At 38.8% G+C, this 19,058-nt stretch overlaps 1 protein-coding gene and 1 long non-coding RNA gene across 8 annotated transcripts; both read right to left on the reverse strand.

Moving 5' to 3' along the window:
- Nucleotides 1-671: 671 nt before the first annotated feature.
- LOC147874321 (fizzy-related protein homolog) lies at nucleotides 672-15,343 on the reverse strand. Of its 6 annotated transcripts, XM_087345501.1 has the most exons (12): nucleotides 15,139-15,307; nucleotides 14,852-14,903; nucleotides 12,970-13,002; nucleotides 11,718-11,834; nucleotides 10,672-10,737; nucleotides 9,963-10,223; nucleotides 9,559-9,747; nucleotides 7,878-8,102; nucleotides 7,441-7,573; nucleotides 6,992-7,173; nucleotides 5,764-5,961; nucleotides 3,530-5,640 (listed from the first exon to the last, which is right to left on the reverse strand). In XM_087345501.1, exons 5-12 carry the CDS (start codon nucleotides 10,690-10,692, stop codon nucleotides 5,599-5,601), a joined length of 1,251 nt encoding a protein of 416 aa, XP_087201627.1. In that variant the 5' UTR covers nucleotides 10,693-10,737; nucleotides 11,718-11,834; nucleotides 12,970-13,002; nucleotides 14,852-14,903; nucleotides 15,139-15,307; the 3' UTR covers nucleotides 3,530-5,598. The 6 variants fall into 6 exon arrangements, with proteins under 6 accessions (XP_087201625.1, XP_087201627.1, XP_087201624.1 ...); XM_087345498.1 differs by lacking the exons at nucleotides 11,718-11,834; nucleotides 14,852-14,903 and having other exon boundaries at nucleotides 15,139-15,244; nucleotides 15,278-15,343; XM_087345502.1 differs by lacking the exon at nucleotides 14,852-14,903.
- Nucleotides 15,344-15,374: 31 nt separating this feature from the next.
- LOC147874322 (uncharacterized) lies at nucleotides 15,375-18,981 on the reverse strand. Of its 2 annotated transcripts, XR_015534273.1 has the most exons (5): nucleotides 18,938-18,981; nucleotides 18,480-18,716; nucleotides 18,005-18,179; nucleotides 16,692-17,497; nucleotides 15,375-15,653 (listed from the first exon to the last, which is right to left on the reverse strand). It is a non-coding gene; the product is annotated as an uncharacterized LOC147874322 (long non-coding RNA). The 2 variants fall into 2 exon arrangements; XR_015534272.1 differs by lacking the exon at nucleotides 18,938-18,981 and having other exon boundaries at nucleotides 15,376-15,653; nucleotides 18,480-18,930.
- Between the last annotated feature and the right edge of the window lie 77 nt (nucleotides 18,982-19,058).

Below are 19,058 nucleotides of genomic sequence, written 5' to 3' on the forward strand. Positions count from 1 at the left end.
GCTCGATTTCTAAATCTTCGTACTCGTATCCTGGCGCAATGAATCTTTCAATGATCCTTGTTTCTACCTCAAACACTACGGTCCCCGTTGAGGTTTCGTTTGTAAAACTTTATATGATGGAGTGGCAAATCCCTTTGGTTTACCCTCAAAAGCAATTTCCAAACGCGAATCAACTTCTAAATTCTCAAAATTATATGCAAACTCGTTAACACGCTGTGGATTAATCTTAGTATACTTCTTAAAGAAATTTTTCACAAGAGTCTTAGCAAATACGTTTGAGCCTATAAGAGCATCAATATTGGTTGCTCCTACGACGTGCACTAATAATCCATTATCATTACTAGTTTCATGTAAACTCTTGTTCCCAAATGTTGGTTTAAAAACATCTCTAAAATTAAAATTACTATGATTTCTGTGCAAGATTGCAAATCAGTATTGCACAAAAGCTTCCTAATGCACATGAAGAAAAAATGATGGCATTCAAAAAGTTAAAGTGCTATAAAATTTAGGGGCACTTCTTGTTTGGGGACATGTGGTATTTGGATAAATATGGTAATTTAGAAAAATATAGAAAGTTGGTAATCAACAGGACAGATTATTGTATTACTAGTATGTAACTTTTGTAATAATGGTCCTTTCCATGTCAATACTTAAATCTGGAATATGCTGAGTTAAATTCTGCCTTTCCCCCTTTAATTCATTTGCAATACACAACAAATTATGTATGGACAATTTGAATTTTAAACCAATTTAGAACTTTGAAGTAAGTCTACAATATTCATGTGGAACTCTTCCATTCCTTTGAACTTAAAAATAATTTAATAAGAATCAGTAAATTCACTTTGTTCTTGAAAACAGCACCCATAAATAATTGTATTTCAGATTCCTCGCACCACAGACCCATGCACTAGGGGTGCAGCATATTCTCCTCCCACAGACTTACTATTTCATTGCAGTACCTCAAGTGGTTATGGTATGCTTCACATTTTCAAAGAAATATAATAAATATATTTGTGACACACAATGTATGCTGACGATGATGAAATAAATACATTAAAGAGGAAAGCAGAAGTTTTACTAGAGGCTAGTAGACAGGTGGGGCTAGAAGTAAATTCAGAAAAAGCTAAGTACATGTTAGTATCTCGTCATCAGAAGACAGGCGGACAGAATTATCTTAGGGTAGCTAATAAGTCCTTTGAAAGGGTTACAAAGTTCAAATATCTGGGAACAACAATAACAAATCAAAATGACACTCATGAGGAAGTTAGGAGGAGATTAAATTCTGGAAATGCTTGCTAAATATTTTGTCTTCCCGTCTGATTTCTAAGAACCTGAAAATTAAAGTATACAAAACAATAATCTTGCCTGTTGTTTTGTATGGGTGTGAAATATGGTCTCTCACTCAGAGGGAGGAATACGGATTGCAGGTGTTTGAGAACAGGGTGTTGAGGAGGATATTTGGGCCTAGGAGAAAAGACGATGGGGCATGGAGAAAACTGCATAATGATGAGCTTAAAAATCTGTACTCCTCCCCCAATATTGTCAGGGTGATTAAGTCAAGAAGAATGAGATGGGTGGGGCATGTAGCGCGCATGGATGGGACGAGAGGTGTGCACCGGGTATTGATTGGGAAGCCTGAGGGGAAGAGACCGCTGGGGAAACCTAGACGTAGATGGGAGGATAATCTCAGGTGGGATCTATGGGAGATAGGAGTTGAAGGAAACTGGATTTTGTTGGCCCAGGACAGGGTCCGGTGGAGGGCTTTGGTTAATTCGGTGATGAACCTTCGGGTTCGGTAAGCCATCTAGTTAGTTAGTTAGTTAGTTATAATAATGGGACTGTGTACCAAAGAATTCTAAGGCAATGAAAATTGATTTTGACATGCTGTGTTATATTCATCTCATTTTTATCCTCACAATCATCAACCAGAAATTAGTTCTTGGGCATGTTGTGATTCAGAAGCAAGCTTCAACTCTGTGACTGCAGGCCTATATTCATAAATTATTTTAGTTATCTTACTGTGCGGGTGTTGACAGAGGTTGAAGGTGCTGTTGCCATGAAAATGTTGAGTGTCTGCCAGTGACATAAAGGACTCCAGGAGGGTAAGGCGAAGACGAATTTTGTTCCTCTTTTCATTCTCTTTCGATCGCAAGAGAACTGTTCACTTTGATTTTGTTGAAAGTTACGCATCGTGACAATGACCTTGGTAATGATGCACTTGCTGTCTACGAGTTTTAGGCCAGAAATTGATGTTGAAACTGGACCATCTACCACATTCACCACATCTGGCTATGCCAAAAACTGAACACTCATTTGAGGGGCCACAGAATTTCAGGGACATGCAATGGCCACCCTGAAAAGCATTCCTAAAGAGGAGTTACAGAAACGTTTCCACCAGAGGATAAACCGCTTCACAAAGTGTATTGGTATGCAGGAAGACTGCTTCAAACATAACAGCAACCATTATTGGGCAAGTAATTAAACACAGCTTTTATGGGGCATTTCAGGGATGTAATTGTCACATCTCGTGAAACAAACATATAAACATATATGTCATATGTTGAAATTTGAAAAATGGAAATTTATTCTGAACTTCACAGGAAAAAATCTGTACCTCAGAGGATAGCCATTCCATTCTGTTATTCCAAAGATATTTGAGACTATTTTATTGGATCATAAAGTGGTGATTTCAGAGAATAAAGTTAATGCCATGCACTACTAATAAATCTCATTCTAAGAGTTTTAAGACAGGTAACAAAAGAGGCTTATACGAGGGTGAGTCAAATGAAAACTGTAAATTTTTTTTAAAATTTAATTTATTGAGTGAAAGCGGTACACAACTATATCATTTTTCTACATAGTCTCCATTTCGTTCATTACAGGCCCTCCAGCGTTTACGAAGTGTATGGATTCCTCTAGAAAAAAATTCTTGTGGTTGTCTGCGCAACCACTCATGCACCGCCTGCTGTATCTCTTCGTCAGAACGGAACTTCTTTCCTCCCATCGCCTCTTTGAGTGGCCCAAACATGTGGTAATCACTTGGAGCTAGGTATAGTGAGTATGGCGGATGTGGAAGATGTGCAATTCTTGGATTGTTACAACTGTTGCACGGGCAGTATGGGGCCGAGCATTGTCATGTCAAGGACACCTCTAGTCAAAAGTCCACGTCGCTTTGATCTGACTGCAGGTCGAAGATGATTCTTCAAGATTCTTCACTGATCAAAAAACGAATTACAGAACGTTGTTCTCCTTTCATGCACGTAACTAGTGGAGCAGCCATTTTCAAATTGGCACTGTGATGGCGATATGTTTGTCTGCATTATACTACCACCTATAGGATACTCTTTATAGCATTGGTAACATGTCTGCCAACTTATAGGACAATGGCGCGATATTTCGAATTTTTATCTCAGTTTTACGGTTTTCATTTGACTCACCCTCGTATTTCAGTGATGACAGCTTACTCTAAGGTAGAAAATTAATTATACTGTAAACTCATTAACTCACACAACAGCAGAAGAACATTAAATATTGCAAATTAAATTATAATATCTGCAAGAACTAAACAGTTATTTCAATTAATTTTCGTACAAAGCAAGAACTTAATGAGTAAATTATCAACTTTTCAACTTTACCTGGTGTGGCCAAGAATTTCATTTATGAGACAGAATGCACACTTTCAAAGTGCAGAATAACAAACATTACACTGGCACAGGGCACCAAATGTGACCAGTAAACAACACCGTTTACATTTGTGAAAACAAACATATATTTAAGCCATGAATGCACGACATAAAGGATTCACATTCCTATCAACAGGTGCATTTTTACATCATTTTATGTAGGTCTAATATGAAATCACATTAAACAGTTTGCCCATATGAGTCCCATGTAAGTTAAAACCCGTGATGGCTATGTTCTAATTGTGACCACCTCATTTCCTGGCAGTTTGCTTCCTGCTGCTGCACTGGCAAGTGTCACAGTGGATTCCACATTTAGTGAGACACACTGTATGAGACCACAGACAAGATGATGGAATAATGCGGCTGATAATTGCTACAATACATACACTCCATGTACAGCAGGTATGGGTGGTTGATAATGGCCCTTTATCACTTCAAATGAGGATTTGTCTGAGAAATAAACGAATAATAAAAGACAAAAGTGAAAGGAAACAATGAAGAATTGTGAGGTAAGATCCTTATTTCCTTTTCCTTCTTCAAACATTAGTACTCTACTAATTTTTTTAATATATATACATATATATATAAAGAACAAAAAGCTGATTACTTATCAAAAGAATTATGAATCTTGTACTTCTTTCTGGGTACGTGGCATTAAAAGAGTGAAGATGAGTCTTATATACGAGGCTCGTCCACAAAGTAAGTTTCCCTGGGGCCGTTTACAGAAACAAAACACAATTTCATGGAAATATTTATTGCAACAGATACAGCAAGTGTCCAGCTATTTTTCAACATATTCGCCACCGGAATTGAGACATTGGTCATACCGTGGGACCAACTTTTGAATACCTGTGTCGTAGAAGTCTGCCGCCTGGGATTGGAACCACTGTGTGACAACCATCTCCGCCTCTCAGTCATTCTCAAAACGCTGACGCTGACCGGACAGGAATTTCTTGAGGTGTAGGAAAAGATGGAAATCACTGGGAGCGAGGTCCGGGCTGTAGGGTGAATGATTAAACACCTCCCAGCTGAACTCCTGCAGGAGACTTGCTGTCCGTCGAGCCGTGTGCAGCCTAGCGTTATCACTGACCGCACTTCACAGTCGGCGGGAGCTGGAATAAGAACCTCCATCTTCAACAGCTGCAATGATGCTACTGTGAGAACGCGGGAAGTACCGTTAGTGCATGCGCCATGCTACGTCATTGCTCTATCACGTACGCACAGTCGCTTCGCTCAATATAAGGTTTGCTAGCTGTGGGACGAGTGGGAAACTTACTTTTGGGACGCGCCTCGTATAACAATATATTTAAAATTAAAAATACAACACAATTTAATGAAAAAACAATCATATACAGGTTGAGTCAAAAGTATGTTTACAAACTGTGTGTGTGTATTAATGGATCAAAAATAGGAAAGAATGTTTCTATGAACATGTGGCCGCAAATGCTTATTTTTCAAAATAATAGCCAAAAATAAGTCTCAATGTATGCCTTTATTGCCAAGGATAAGGACAGGGATGTTTCTTTGTAACAGATGCTCAAAGGTTGCTCCTCCATTCTCCACACATGCCCGAGCACGATGTACACAAGGTTGACGGTATCATTCATACGCAACAGGGTTTCCTCGCATCATCAGGCATGCATTCTACCAGTACAATCACATAAAGTTTGTAAACATACTTTTGACTCACTCTGTATATATACACATACATATATATAAAAAGGCTAAATAGCTGATTACTTATAAAGAGATTTAAGAACCATGTACTTCCGGGTATATGGCATTAAAGAGTAAACATGAGTCTTATCTAACCATATATTTGAAAATAAAAAATCAACACAATTAATTTGAAAAAACAAGTATAACAAAACTAACTTGAACATAACAATCAAATATAACAAAACAATCAGATTCTTCACCGGATGGCGGTGAGGAGGTCTAGGACTGATTTCTTCTCCTGAAACAAGCGATAAAAATCACATCAAACATTTTTATAAATGTCTACAAATGTAACCTTAAAAAATGTTAACATTACAAGATACAAGTTTCCCCCTCCCAATGAATAAGTTAAACATCTTACCTTCCGTGAACGATCTTTACTGAACACTTTCCAGAATCGCAGAGTCTCATCCCCAGCGCCAGTTACAATATCTTCTCTGTCTGGAGACATGGCAAGATACAGCACTCCAGATGAATGGCCAGTGAGATTTGCAACCCGTGATATGTATGGATATTTCCAAATGTGTGTGTTGTATTTAGAGTCACTGTGGGTGCTAACCTACAACAAACAATTAAATTTCCATAAAACATAGAATCAAAAGTAACAATCTGGAATAACATCCATACCAAATTCCTTGAAAATTTGTCAGCCATTCTCATTAACAGGTAATGATGCAAACAATGACATCATCAGTTAATGCACAGGATAATGGATATTGGCGTCACTGTAGATCGTAATCCAGCTACCTCACAACTTGTACCATGTCATGTTGGTATTACAGATTGCAGAGTACAATTATGGAGTAGCCTCAAACAGAGTACTTTACATGCCAAACGTCTATTGTTGTAAGTGTATGGTAGTACAAAGAAAACTTATCAGGTCCTCTGCACGGACTCAAAAATGCCTAGGAAACACGCATTGGTACATCGCGCACACCAAAGGTATTCTAGGAAAAGGAAAATTCAGCTCTTCATCATTTAAATGTTCCTGGTTTACAATGTCTCTGCTAACTCTGGGCAAGTCTGTGGCAACCACAGGGCAGATTCCATACCGCAACCAAAACGGTCCCTAAAGTTTACTGAGTGTTCTGAACCACAGTGGGGGGTACAGTACACTTCATTTCCCAAGAATTTATTTTTGGAAAATGTGAAGACATCAGTTCATAAGCAAAATCTGAGAGATGTGGATGAATGAAAACCCTGTTAATTCCTCTGTAAACGACAAGTATTAACCTAATGAAAACTTATTCGATGTAAAGCTGGCCCTTTTACACTGCCAACACAGGGTGAAGGTAAGGAACCGTCCCAAGTGGAGACGACTTCGCAGTTATAATATTATGGTTACATTAAGTGCAATCTTCATCAAAGTACAAATGTACAGATTTTATAAATTATGCCTGAGGCAAATGGCATTTCAAAATTATTTTTGCGTATGTTAAGGTGAACACAATATATATTTAAATTTAATCTTCTATTTTACAAATACTTCACTACCCGAAGAAGAAAAAATTAAAAAAAAAATCTTACTTCTATCAACAATATCGTTCCAAGTACAAATTGCAGATCACATCGACATGCAAGGAACTTACCAGTTCAGAGGAATGTTTAGACCAGACGAGATTACAGACTTGAGATCCAGTGTTTACACACTGCATTGGTAGTCCTGTGAGCGTGTTCCAGAAACGAATATGCCGATCTGCTACGCCTCCACCACTAGCCAAGAGTACACGATGGTGCGGGGACCAGGCAATAGGTGCAAAAAAATGTATTTCTGTATATTAAGAATTGTGTCCAAATGATCAGTTTGATACATCCTGCTGCATAGAATATTAAAATAAACAAAGAGAATGGCTGAGGCAAAGATGAGAAATGTGAAGAAATTTACTTATTCTTCCAGCACTTATGGTTTTAAGTGCATGATTTTTCCTGCATCAAAGACTGCACAAACACGTGACAATATAATAACAATATTTACTCACTTCATAGAATCTTATTTTAATCCGTCACAAATGCGGATGATAAACACAATGATTCCTACCTTTCACTGCTGCCAAATGCTGAGTGTAAGTCTGCACAGGTGAGTCCAAATGGAGATTCCAAATATTGAGGCGATTGTCATTGCCACCGGATGCCAGGCTCTGCTTGTCTGGAGACCACTTCAAGCCGCAAACCTTTAAACAACGGATATTTATAGTAATTGAAATTGATGACAATAATTTAAAACATATTTTTCAGCTCTAACTATAATAACAATATTAGATGTGAGGTTCTGACCGTGGTGAAGATGTTGATGCTGTTCTTCTGGGTCATGATGCGATGCGGAGATGAAATGTCTTTATCTTCAGAGCTCAAGATGGAGACTGTATGTATGTGTCTCCAAAACTCTGGTATCTATGTCAGTCCACATGGTTTAACAATCCAGAAAAATATTACATCTGTTTTGCAGTAATAACACTTAAATGATTTCCTACTTACCTCTTGTCGATGGCCAAGCAACCTTCTCTCTGGCACAAGACTAGGAGTTCTCACATCACATTGTAAGATAAGTCCATCCCGACTTCCTGACGACACAACATCACCATTCCAAGCAAGCGATCCAACTCTGTCTGGATGGGTCAGCAGCTCATAAACTTGGGAATTTATAGCAACATCCCAGACCTGCACGTAGCCATGATGTGTGCCAATTGCTACCAAATTTCCCTACAAATACAATACACCAGGTCATAAATTTGTCCAATAATAAGAGTCAGTCCTAAATTATGTCAGAGGTGATTTGATGTGTTATCTGTTCGGTAACATTTCCTGGTCAGAATATGCAAATTCTTACCTATTATCTACAGCCGCTGAAGAATATGGCAATAACATTTCATTTATATAAAATTATGACATCATGGTACATCAGAATACAGACAAATACATTTTTCTTTGCAAGTCTTCATGGATGGAGTAGCCTATATAAATAACGCCCTCGTAACTGGCCCCATCTCATACTCACCTTGAATGTGTGTAACTGTAATGTTTGCAAAAATTACTGTTAACACTAAACACCCACAAGCCAAAGTTATACAGACAAATGCATGTATCCTGAAATAAATATGGCTACCTCACAACAAAAATCTCTATAAGACAAACCACTAAAATTTTGGTCTCCCTCACTTGGCAGGTGGAGGACACAATTATTCTCCACCTTCCTCCAGGAAGTTTGCAACAAGAAATCCAAATTCTTCAGATTTCTTCTAATGCACACAACAGTGAACTTCAGAAATAACAAGGTGTTTCCTTTGTCATGGACACAAAACATAAAATGAAAAGCAGAAAGCACCCACAGAAATGGGGCTAGCAGTTGACACTGATTTGAGATGGGTACAAGGAAGACGAGCAGAAGCAGAATTGCAGCAGCAACAACAAGATGCCAAAATGGGGACTTTGGCAACTTTCAGAATTCAGAACACAAGTCCACAGACTTACAGGGCATGAGACAAGCCTGAGGAAAGTTACTTTATGACAGGCAATAAAAAGTCTACTCCAACAGATAACAACCCTTCCTGATCCCATGTTGCTGTATAAGAACGGGCCCTTCTTTTGCTCTAACTTCAAACACAAATTCTACAAGTCATATGTTAGCTACAGTTGAACACAAACTCCAATAACATGGTATAAAAAAGCACAGTAGTACAGTGTTAAACGGAAGAGGCTATGCAAAGCTCAAGAAATATTGGCCACCTAATATCAGGACCTGCTCTCCAATAAACAAATGTGTCAACTGTAAACCAACAATTATGTCACATAGTATTCTGGTGACGGGTGACCATAAGCTGCATCAACATTACGCACTACATGATAATTTTCCTATACAATTAATAATGTATTTATGCACAACACATACTTTAAGATTAACAACAAACACAGCAATAACCAAATACAAGATTTCTAGCTTCTGGGTTGTTGCGCTGTGTAGTATGGTCGATGTTTACCAACGTTTCTGAAGGCGTGCTGCCTCCGTCATCAAGGCGATGAATACTATACAGCGCAACAACCCAGAAGACAGAAAACTTCATAATCACCGCTGTGAAAACCTCAAATCTTACAACAAAATTCAAATTTAACAGAAATACTTTTCAACGACCTGAGTAAAAATAGTCTGGCCAATACTTACGTGTTCATTCCATGCAACTGAAGTTACAGAGGTGCCATCTCCAGATAAATCACACAGCCTTCCAGCCTGATTTGTGCTTGCACAAAAAAGATATACGCAAGTTCCTAATCCCACGCTTAACACATTCTCTGAAGACCAGTCAATAAGATTGAGATAGAAGTCATCTTGGAGATAAAAGGCATCCAACATCTTCAACAGAAAAGACATAAAATTCAAATAATGTAGTACAGCACATGAAACTCTCAATGCTTAATATAAAGAAGAAGAATATTATAACTATTTTATAATAAACACTCTATCACTGTCTCGTGGCTTGTGTTGGCAGAACAGCTGATCACGAAGTCACAACAGACACTTCATTTGTGGATTTTTGAAGATTAAAACTAATACAAAATATGACTAACCTTGTAGGGTATTGGTGATATTTTCCTCCTTGACCTTCTCGGTGCACTAAGCAACTTTTGGCTTTGTGCACTAAGTGGTGACAAGGAAAAGATATTTGATCCTGGAATGAGCGCTCTTCTCTCATCACATTGGTCTCTAAGATCTTGAATGTTGGCGCCAAGAAGTTCGTTTATCAGCAAACATGTGTATGCCAATCTCCCACTCCCTCCGCCACCATTTTCACGAGCCTCTTTCGTAGTAAATCCATTCTGGCCAGACTCCTATATTTAAAAACAGACACAAATTTCAGTGACATTTCTACAACTTGCTTATCTTAAGAGAAATTCATAAAGCTTATAGACAATGAGGAGTTGACAACTTCATGCAAAAGACCTGATGGGAAGTGAGCTATACAAGTACATCACAAATAGCAGTTTTAAATGACGGTATGAAACACTAACTCCATGCCCAAACAGAAAAAAAGTAAATTAATTACAGGGCATACAGCACTGCTTATGTCCTCAAGTTGATAATCTGATAACATTTTTGTACAGTGCAATGGTAGTCAATTAAGAAGAAAACAATTTTTGTGGATAAAGGTTCATTTACATATCTGATAAAGTACTGTCATGAACATAAATTGATCTCATCCTCAGCACAGCATACTCACTTCATCTATCCACTACTTTTAAAAACTCACAACAATCATAACTCAATGAAAACACTTACTGTGTTCATCTCAAACTTCATCCGCCATCTGTTGCCATAGAGCGGCCGAATAAACCGATCGCCTGTCTGAAAGTAAGGAAAAGATGCCTGTAAAATCTCACAATTCCTTTAACCACATTTTCTCAACTAACTGAGAGAACAATATACAATATGAAGATAACTGTCTTCTGGGGCACTGTGCCAAGTAGCATCGCGGAAGTCCACAGACGTTTCAGAGGTGCTTGCTGCCTTCATCATCAGAGCAAAGAAGGCCGAATGTGCGTCTGAAATGTTGCCAAACTTCGAACAAACTATATGGTGCAACCTCCAGAGGACACTAATTTCCTTACCTGCTGCCATGAGAACCTCAAATGTCACCAGTATGGAAATATGTAACACACTTTTAAATCAGAGAAAATTTTTTATACTCAACTGCACACTTCATGTATTAGAAAGCAGAATGCAAGTAAAATCTAGAAGCGTCCTCAGTTCATACACCAGAGACACACACGACTACAGTCAAAATGCCTTCATCACCACTAAGCAGTGCAATAAAGAACAAAGCTATCAGAACGACAAAGCAAATTTACACTTGGGTTGTGAATGAACCCATTCAGTGCTGCTGCAGACTTCAAAGTTGACATGCAGAAATTGTTTGTGATGGTCATACGAAGATGGAAGGATACCATCAGGCAGGATCCATGGGACACAGGAGATGAAGACGATTGGATTTTCATTGCCAACGGCAGGGACGGGGGAGACTTGGGTTGATATGGTGATGAATAGTGTTCCCTAAGCCATCAAGTAAGTAAGTTAGTTAGTTAGATGGTTGCTTCATCAGCATATATGCAAAAAAAAAAGTGCAGCCTCACCTATGAATAAGTAACGAGAAATCACACAAATCACGGATATAATATAAAACGGGAAACTCAAAGCACTTTTCTGTGCATCTATAATTGTAAAATGCTAACTCCTCCAATTTTATACTTTCCTCTCCCTTAAACAACCACACGTGTACATGCACATGCCACTCTGCCATGCTTACGAAGTCCAACATTTCATCTTACCCAAGAATCCTAATGACCACCAACCAACATCATGTGGGACTGAATGTCATCATGGCAGAAAGTAACAGAAGTGCACGAAATTAATATTGTCTAAAAGTGCCATCTTCAAACGGTCACCTGCAATAATAAACATATGGAGGGGAAGTCTTCACACACACAGAAATATTCATTATTTATTTCCAGTTTACTTGAAGACACTTTCGATAGCTCTAACTATGCAGCATCAAATGCTACAATGGTTTCTAAAGTGGGAGGGACATGGAAGGAAGTGGTCACAGCTTACTTCAAATACTATCACGACATTCGCCCAGAGGGACTGAACACAACCATGAAAAACTTCAAGATTTGAACTCACAACTTCCCAAACACAGTGGTAACCACTTAACAGCGACATTAAGTAAAGAAATGTTCCATTCAGCGACAGGTTATAATTTAATAACACTTGAGCAGGTGGAAACCAACAGTCACACTAATTTTCAGCAGGTATATATTACAATCACTGAAGTTGTACTTTTCTCCTTAATGTAAAGAAAATGAATCAGGTGTCTTTATTTGGCCCAGCTCACTCCTCACACCTCTGACATTCCGTGTGAAACAGATCGTGCCCATCAGAGGGTTTCGCTGGATAAATAACAAATTACACTGATCCTATCATGGTAAGCTCACAGCCTGAAGATACACTTCTCAAGTGGGCAGATTTCTGGGTTACATATTCTAATTGCTCTGAATTCTGCCTGCCTAAGGAACAAAGTGCAAGTCTTTCCACAAGGATCAACCATAATATTCAACTTGAAAGTAAATGATGAGCTCCACGTAAACAACGCAAGTGGTCACATTTGCAACCATTCTTCCTTTAGGTAGGACTTGAGGTACCCATGACAGCGGATGTTAAGACGTCTGTTTTCTGGGTTGTGAAACTGTGTGGTCCGATGGAAGTTTACCAGCATTTCAGATGTACTTGCTGTCTTCATCATCAGTGTGACTTATAGCCATCATGATTGGAGGAAGCTAGTAACTCTGAAATGTCAGTAAACTTCAACCAGACTACATGGCACGTGAACTCAGAAATGAGCCATCTCCTTACATCCTTTGGACAAAAGACTTGGTTTGGCTCTAGAGGTGTTTTGACACGTTGATAACACAAAACTGAAATGTGTCCACTGGGATTTGTTCCCAGCCATCCAATTCAATTATTCATCATGCTACCATAGTCATCAATAAGTTTACAAAATCAGAAATTAACTCCACTTACCATTCTAGTAGACCTAAAGTTGGCAGGAATAACCTATAAAAGAAGGATTTATAATTAGTCAAGCATTTTAACATCAACCACCTTCTTAACTAACAAATACACACAAATTAGTTCAGGTCAAAGGGACAAATTATCCTATAAACGTGGGAAAGGAGAATAACAATGAATAAAAGTTACAACTACTGAAATAATAGAAATATTTGGAAGTAAAAACCAGTACTATTATTATTATTATATAATGTAGGAAAAATTAAATTTCTGCTGTTGTGAAAGGTTTTGTCACAAGACACAGCTCACCCCTTTCTGTATGGTGTTCTACTTGGTACTAAGGAGTATTGAAACACAGGTATCAGAATATAACAAATTTCACTAAAGTAAAGAAGAAACTACAGTACCATTAAAATTAAACCCAACTTTAAAGAGTTCCTTTACAGCAAATCTGAATTAAAAGATGGAACATTAAGAGAACCAAGAGAATGACACACAAATAGTCAATGTACGAGGGTCGCTCATTAAGTAATGCCCCACATTTTTTTCCTCAGAATATATTTATTCAAGATGGCTGAAATTTAGTGACAATATAAATCAATGTTTCCCTTACACATACTATTTTTCCACATAGTCCCCATCAACTTGTACGGCTTTACGCCATCGTGGAACAAGTGCGTGCATGCCTTGCCGGTACCAGCTCTTGTCCTGTGCACGTAGCCATGTCCTCACTGCTTGAATCACGCTCTCGTCATCTTCAAATCTTGTTCCGCGGATAGCATCTTTGAGTGGCCCAAAGAGATGAAAGTCGGAGGGTGGATGGGGCAGCACCGTCCAACCCAATTTTGTGATTTCTTCCCGGGTTCTCGGACTTGTGTGAGGGCGTGCATTGTCGTGCAGGAGCAAAATTTCTGCTGGATGCTTGTGAGGCCGAGCTCGTCGGAAACGCTTCTTGAGGGTTTCAGGGTCCCGATGTACGCGTCTCGCACCTCTTGGCATTACATCCACAAGAATGAACCCATCACTGTCCCAAAAGACAGTCATCATGACTTTTCCGGCGGAGGGAGTTGTCTTGAATTTCTTCTTTCTCGGTGATTGAGGGTGATGCCACTCCATTGACTGCCTTTTTGTCTCCGGCTCAAAGTGGTGTATCCAGGTTTCGTCACCTGTAATGATCCCTCAGCATCAAAACGCTTCCAACAATTCAGAAGAAATTGTTTTCCTTTGAATCCTGTGGTCTGCTGTGAGACTTCGTGGAACCCATCTTGCGCACACCTTCGAATATGCAAGAGCCCGGATAATTGCAATTACACTTCCATTGCTGACTGAAAGCTGTTGGGCCAATTGTCGAGTTGTGACCCGCCGATCCTCACGAATAATGGCATCCGCGCGGTTCAACATGTCTGGAGTGGTGGCTGTGGCAGGACGCCCAGAGCGCGGCAGATCATGGAGCTCGGTTTCTTCACTTCCTGAAGCTTTAACTCTCTTAGCCCAGCGACCAACGGTGCTCCTATCGACTGCACAGCTTCCATACACAGCACACAAACATTTATGAATGTTCACCACAGTTTCTTTTTCAGCAAAAAAGAATTCAATTACAGCTCGTTGCTTGTAACGAGAGTCGTTCACAGACGCCATTTTAACAGTTCACTACAGCTCCGCCATTGGTTGGAATCATTTGAAACTCCGTACACGAACGCGAGAAACATCAAATCTCAAGCATGTAAAAGTACACTTTTCTATCTTCATTATTGGCTGAGAAAAAAAATGTGGGGCATTATTTAATGAGCGACCCTCGTAGGAAAGCATTTAAACACAAACCTACTTACATAATTACATCAATTAGTCTAAAGTTTTCCACAAATTAATTTATATATCCAGTGTGTCTACGAACCTTGAATATTTCAGTTTTCAGTAAAAGAAGATGAAAGGCACTCCGTATCAACCTACAAAAATTCAAATGCAGAACACAGACAGCTGTTAAAGACAAAAGAGTATCACCAAGCCCCATATCGATTAGGAACATTGCCACCTACACCTGCCATCTGTGCATATATCTAAATTACACAAGAATGCATGGGTGCCAATAGTTGAAACTGCGTTTTGCCAATGTTAAAGCTAAAAGTAATGAACTGTAGGTGTATTTTGTTTACATAATTCAGCAAAGGAACCATTTCTTACCTGGCTATATTGTTTTACTCCACACATTAGTAAAAGCGTTGAGAGTGGACCCCGGTTTTTTCGGTTTTGCAGATGAACAATTAGAAAAAACAATTAATTTCAAAAACAAATATAACAAAAGTAATTTGAACATAACAATCAAATATAACAAAACAATCAGATTCTTCACCAGATGGTGGCGAAGAGGTCTAGGACTGATTGCTTCTCCTGAAACAAGATATGAATATCACATCAAACATCTACAAATGTAACCTTAAAAAGTGTTAACATTACAAGAAATCCCCCCTCCCCTCAAATGGATGACTTAAACATCTTACCTTCTTTGAATGAGCTTTGCCGAATACTTTCCAGAACTGAAGAGTCTCATCACCAGTGCCAGTTACGATCACTTCTCCATCAGGTGACATGGCCAGGTAGGGCACACTATACGGATGGCCAGGGAGTTCTGCCTCCTGTCCAAGCTGGGATACTTCCACACTCTTATTATGTTCTTTGGGTAGCCAAGGGAGCTAAACCTACAACAAACAATCAAACTTCCATTAGAATTGGAATTAAAAGCAATAATCTGAAATAACCTCCATGATAATTTGTCAGCCATTCTCAATTAACAGCCAATGACAGCACAACAGGTGTTGACATCATCACTTAATGCACATTGGCATCACTGTAGATTGTAATCCAGCTACCTCACAACTTGTACCATGCATGTCATGTTGGTATTACAGATTGCAGAGTACAATTATGGAGTAAAATCAAAACAGCATAATTACCATGCCAAAGTCATAAAAATCTATTCAGTCATTCTAGAGTTGTAAGTGTATGGTAGGACAAAGAAAACTAATCAGGTGCTCTGTACGGACTCAAACATTCCTAGAAAACTTGTACTGGTACACCCAATTTGCCAAAGGTATAGCAGAAAAAGGAAAATTCAGTTCTACATCATTTAAATGTTTCTGGTTTACAATCTCTCCAGGCCTCTGCCAACTCTGGGTAAGTCTAGAATCTCCTGTTCAGGTGGGGGCAACCACAGGGCAGATTCCATTACCCCAACCAAAAGGGTGATTATTAAGAGGGGCCCTACAGTTTAATGTGTGCTCTGAACCACAGTTGGGGGCCTGGTATACTTAATTTTCCCCAGGTTCAGAGGAATGTTTAGACCAGGCAAGATTACAGACTTGAGATCCAGTGTTTACACACTGCATTGGTAGTCCTGTGAGCGTGTTCCAGAAACGAATATGCCGATCTGCTACGCCTCCACCACTAGCCAAGAGTCCACGATGGTGCGGGGACCAGGCAATATGTGCAAAAAAATGTATTTCTGTATATTAAGAATTGTGTCCAAATGATCAGTTTGATACATCCTGCTGCATAGAATATTAAAATAAACAAAGAGAATGGCTGAGGCAAAGATGAGAAATGTGAAGAAATTTACTTTGAAAATTATAAATGCTGCACAGAACAGTGAAACCAATGACATCCAAAGAATATGAGCACCATATTGGAGAAACCATGAACTTGTATCAGTTATATATGATAAACACAATGATTCTTACCTTCCACTGCGAAAATATCAAAATATTTGATCTCGGACTTCGGCCGCTTCCCTCTCCTGACCGCTTCGCTGTAACCTAGGACAGCGCCACACAAACAGCCAGTTTGATATTTTCGCTTCACCCACGCAACTCGGACCGCTCGCATTCAGTCGCTCATGTAGGACACCGGGTAAGTCTGCACAGGTGAGAGCGAATGCCGATTCCAAACATTCAGGTGACCTTCATTGCCACCGGAGGCCAGGCTCTGCTTGTCTGGAGACCACTTCAAGCCGCAACCCTTTAAACAAAAGATATTTATAGTAATTGAAATTGATGGCAATAATTTTAAAACATATTTTTCAGCTCTCAACATTAATAGCAATATTTGATGTGATGTTCTCACAGTGGTGATGTTGATGCTGTTCTTCTGGGTCATGATATGATATGGAGATGAATTGTCTTTAACTTCAGAGCTGAAGATTGAGACTGTATGTATTTCGAACGCTCTGGTATCTATGTGAGTCCACATGGTGTCACAATCCAAAAACACAATGACACTATTTTGCAATAATAACAAAATTAATAACATTTAAATGATTTTCTACTAACCACGTGTTGATGGCCAACCAACCTTCTCTCTGTCACAAGACTAGGAGTTCTCACATCACATTGTAAGATAATTACATCACCACTTTCTGACGACAGAACATCACCGTTCCAACCAAGTACTCCAATTCCGTCAAAATGGCCTTGCAGCTCATTAACTTTTGAACTTATAGCAACGTCCCAGACTTGCACATAGCCATGATGTGTGCCAACAGCTATCCCTACAAATGCAAAACACCAGGTCATTATTGTGTCCACTAATTAAAGCAAGTCCTAAATTATATCAGAGGTGATGATGCGTTATCTGTTCGGTAACATTTCCTGGTCAGAATATGCATATCCTTATCTACTATCTACAGCAGTTGCAGAATATGGCCATAATTTTTCATTTATACATAATCATGACACCATGGTATATCAAAATACAGACAAATACATTTTGGCTCATAGGTCTTCATGGCTGGAACAGCCTACATAAACAAGGCCTTCACAACTGGAACCCATCCTATAACCAACTTGACTGTGCATAAGTGCATTGTTTACAAAAATTATGGTTAACATTAAACAACTGACATGTCAATGCATAGTGATAATTCTATACAATTAATAATGCATTTATGCATAACAAATACTTTAAAGAATAACAACAAACACAGAAATAACCAAATTCATATTTAACAGAAATAATTTTCAACGATCTGAGTAAAAACAGTCTGGCCAATACTTACGCGCTCATTCCATGCAACTGATATCACAGAGTTGCCATTTCCAGGCACATACTTTATTACAGCATCCACAGCAAAGATAGACGCAACTTCCCAATCCCACACTTAACACATTCTCTTAAGACCAATCAATAAGAATGAGGTAGAAGTCATCTTGAAGCTCAGGGGCATCCAACACCTTCAAGAAAAAGACATAAACTTCAATAAATATGGACAAATATTAAAGTACAAAACATGAAACTCACAATGATTAATATAAAGAAGAAGAAAATTAACTATTTCATAATAAACACTCTATCATTCTCTCATGGCTTGTGTTGGTAGAACAGCTGATCATGGAGTGACAACAGCCACGTCAGCCAATTCAGATTTCATCAGAGACGGGGGAGAATCAGACACTGAGACGGAATGTGGAGTGAGCACAGATACTTCATTTGTGGATTTTTCAAGATTAAAACTAATACAAAATATGACTAACCTTGAAGGGTATTCTTGATATTTTCCTCCTTGACTTTCTCGGTGCACTAAGCAACTTCTGGCTTTGTGCACTAAGTGGTGACAAGGAAAATATATTTGATCCCAGAATGAACGCTCTTCTTTCACCACATTGGCCTCTAAGATTGTCAATGTTGGCGCCAAGAAGTTCATTTTTCAGCAAACAAGCGTAAGCCAATCTGTCAAGACCTCCGTCACCATTTCTATGAGCCTCTTTTTTCTTTTTTTAGTTAATCCATTCGGGCCAGACGCATACATTTAAAAACAGACACAAATTTCATTGACATTTCTACAACTGGCTTACATAAAGAGAAATTCATAAAGCTTATAGACAACTTCATGCAAAAGACCTGATGGGAAGTACATCACAAATAGTAGTTTTAAATGATGGCATGATACACTCACTCCAGGTCCAAAGAGAAGAAAAAGTAAATTAATTACCGGGACATACAGCACTGCTTATGTCCTCAATTTCATAATCTGTTATTGTTTTTGTACAGTGCAATTGTAGTCAATTAAGATGAAACCAATTTTTGTGGATAAAGGTTCATTTACATATCTG

This window comes from Zootermopsis nevadensis, unplaced genomic scaffold (assembly GCF_977971745.1).
Source record: "Zootermopsis nevadensis isolate Lab colony 2312 unplaced genomic scaffold, Znev_1.0 Znev_ptg000009l, whole genome shotgun sequence".
NCBI lineage: Eukaryota > Metazoa > Arthropoda > Insecta > Blattodea > Termopsidae > Zootermopsis > Zootermopsis nevadensis.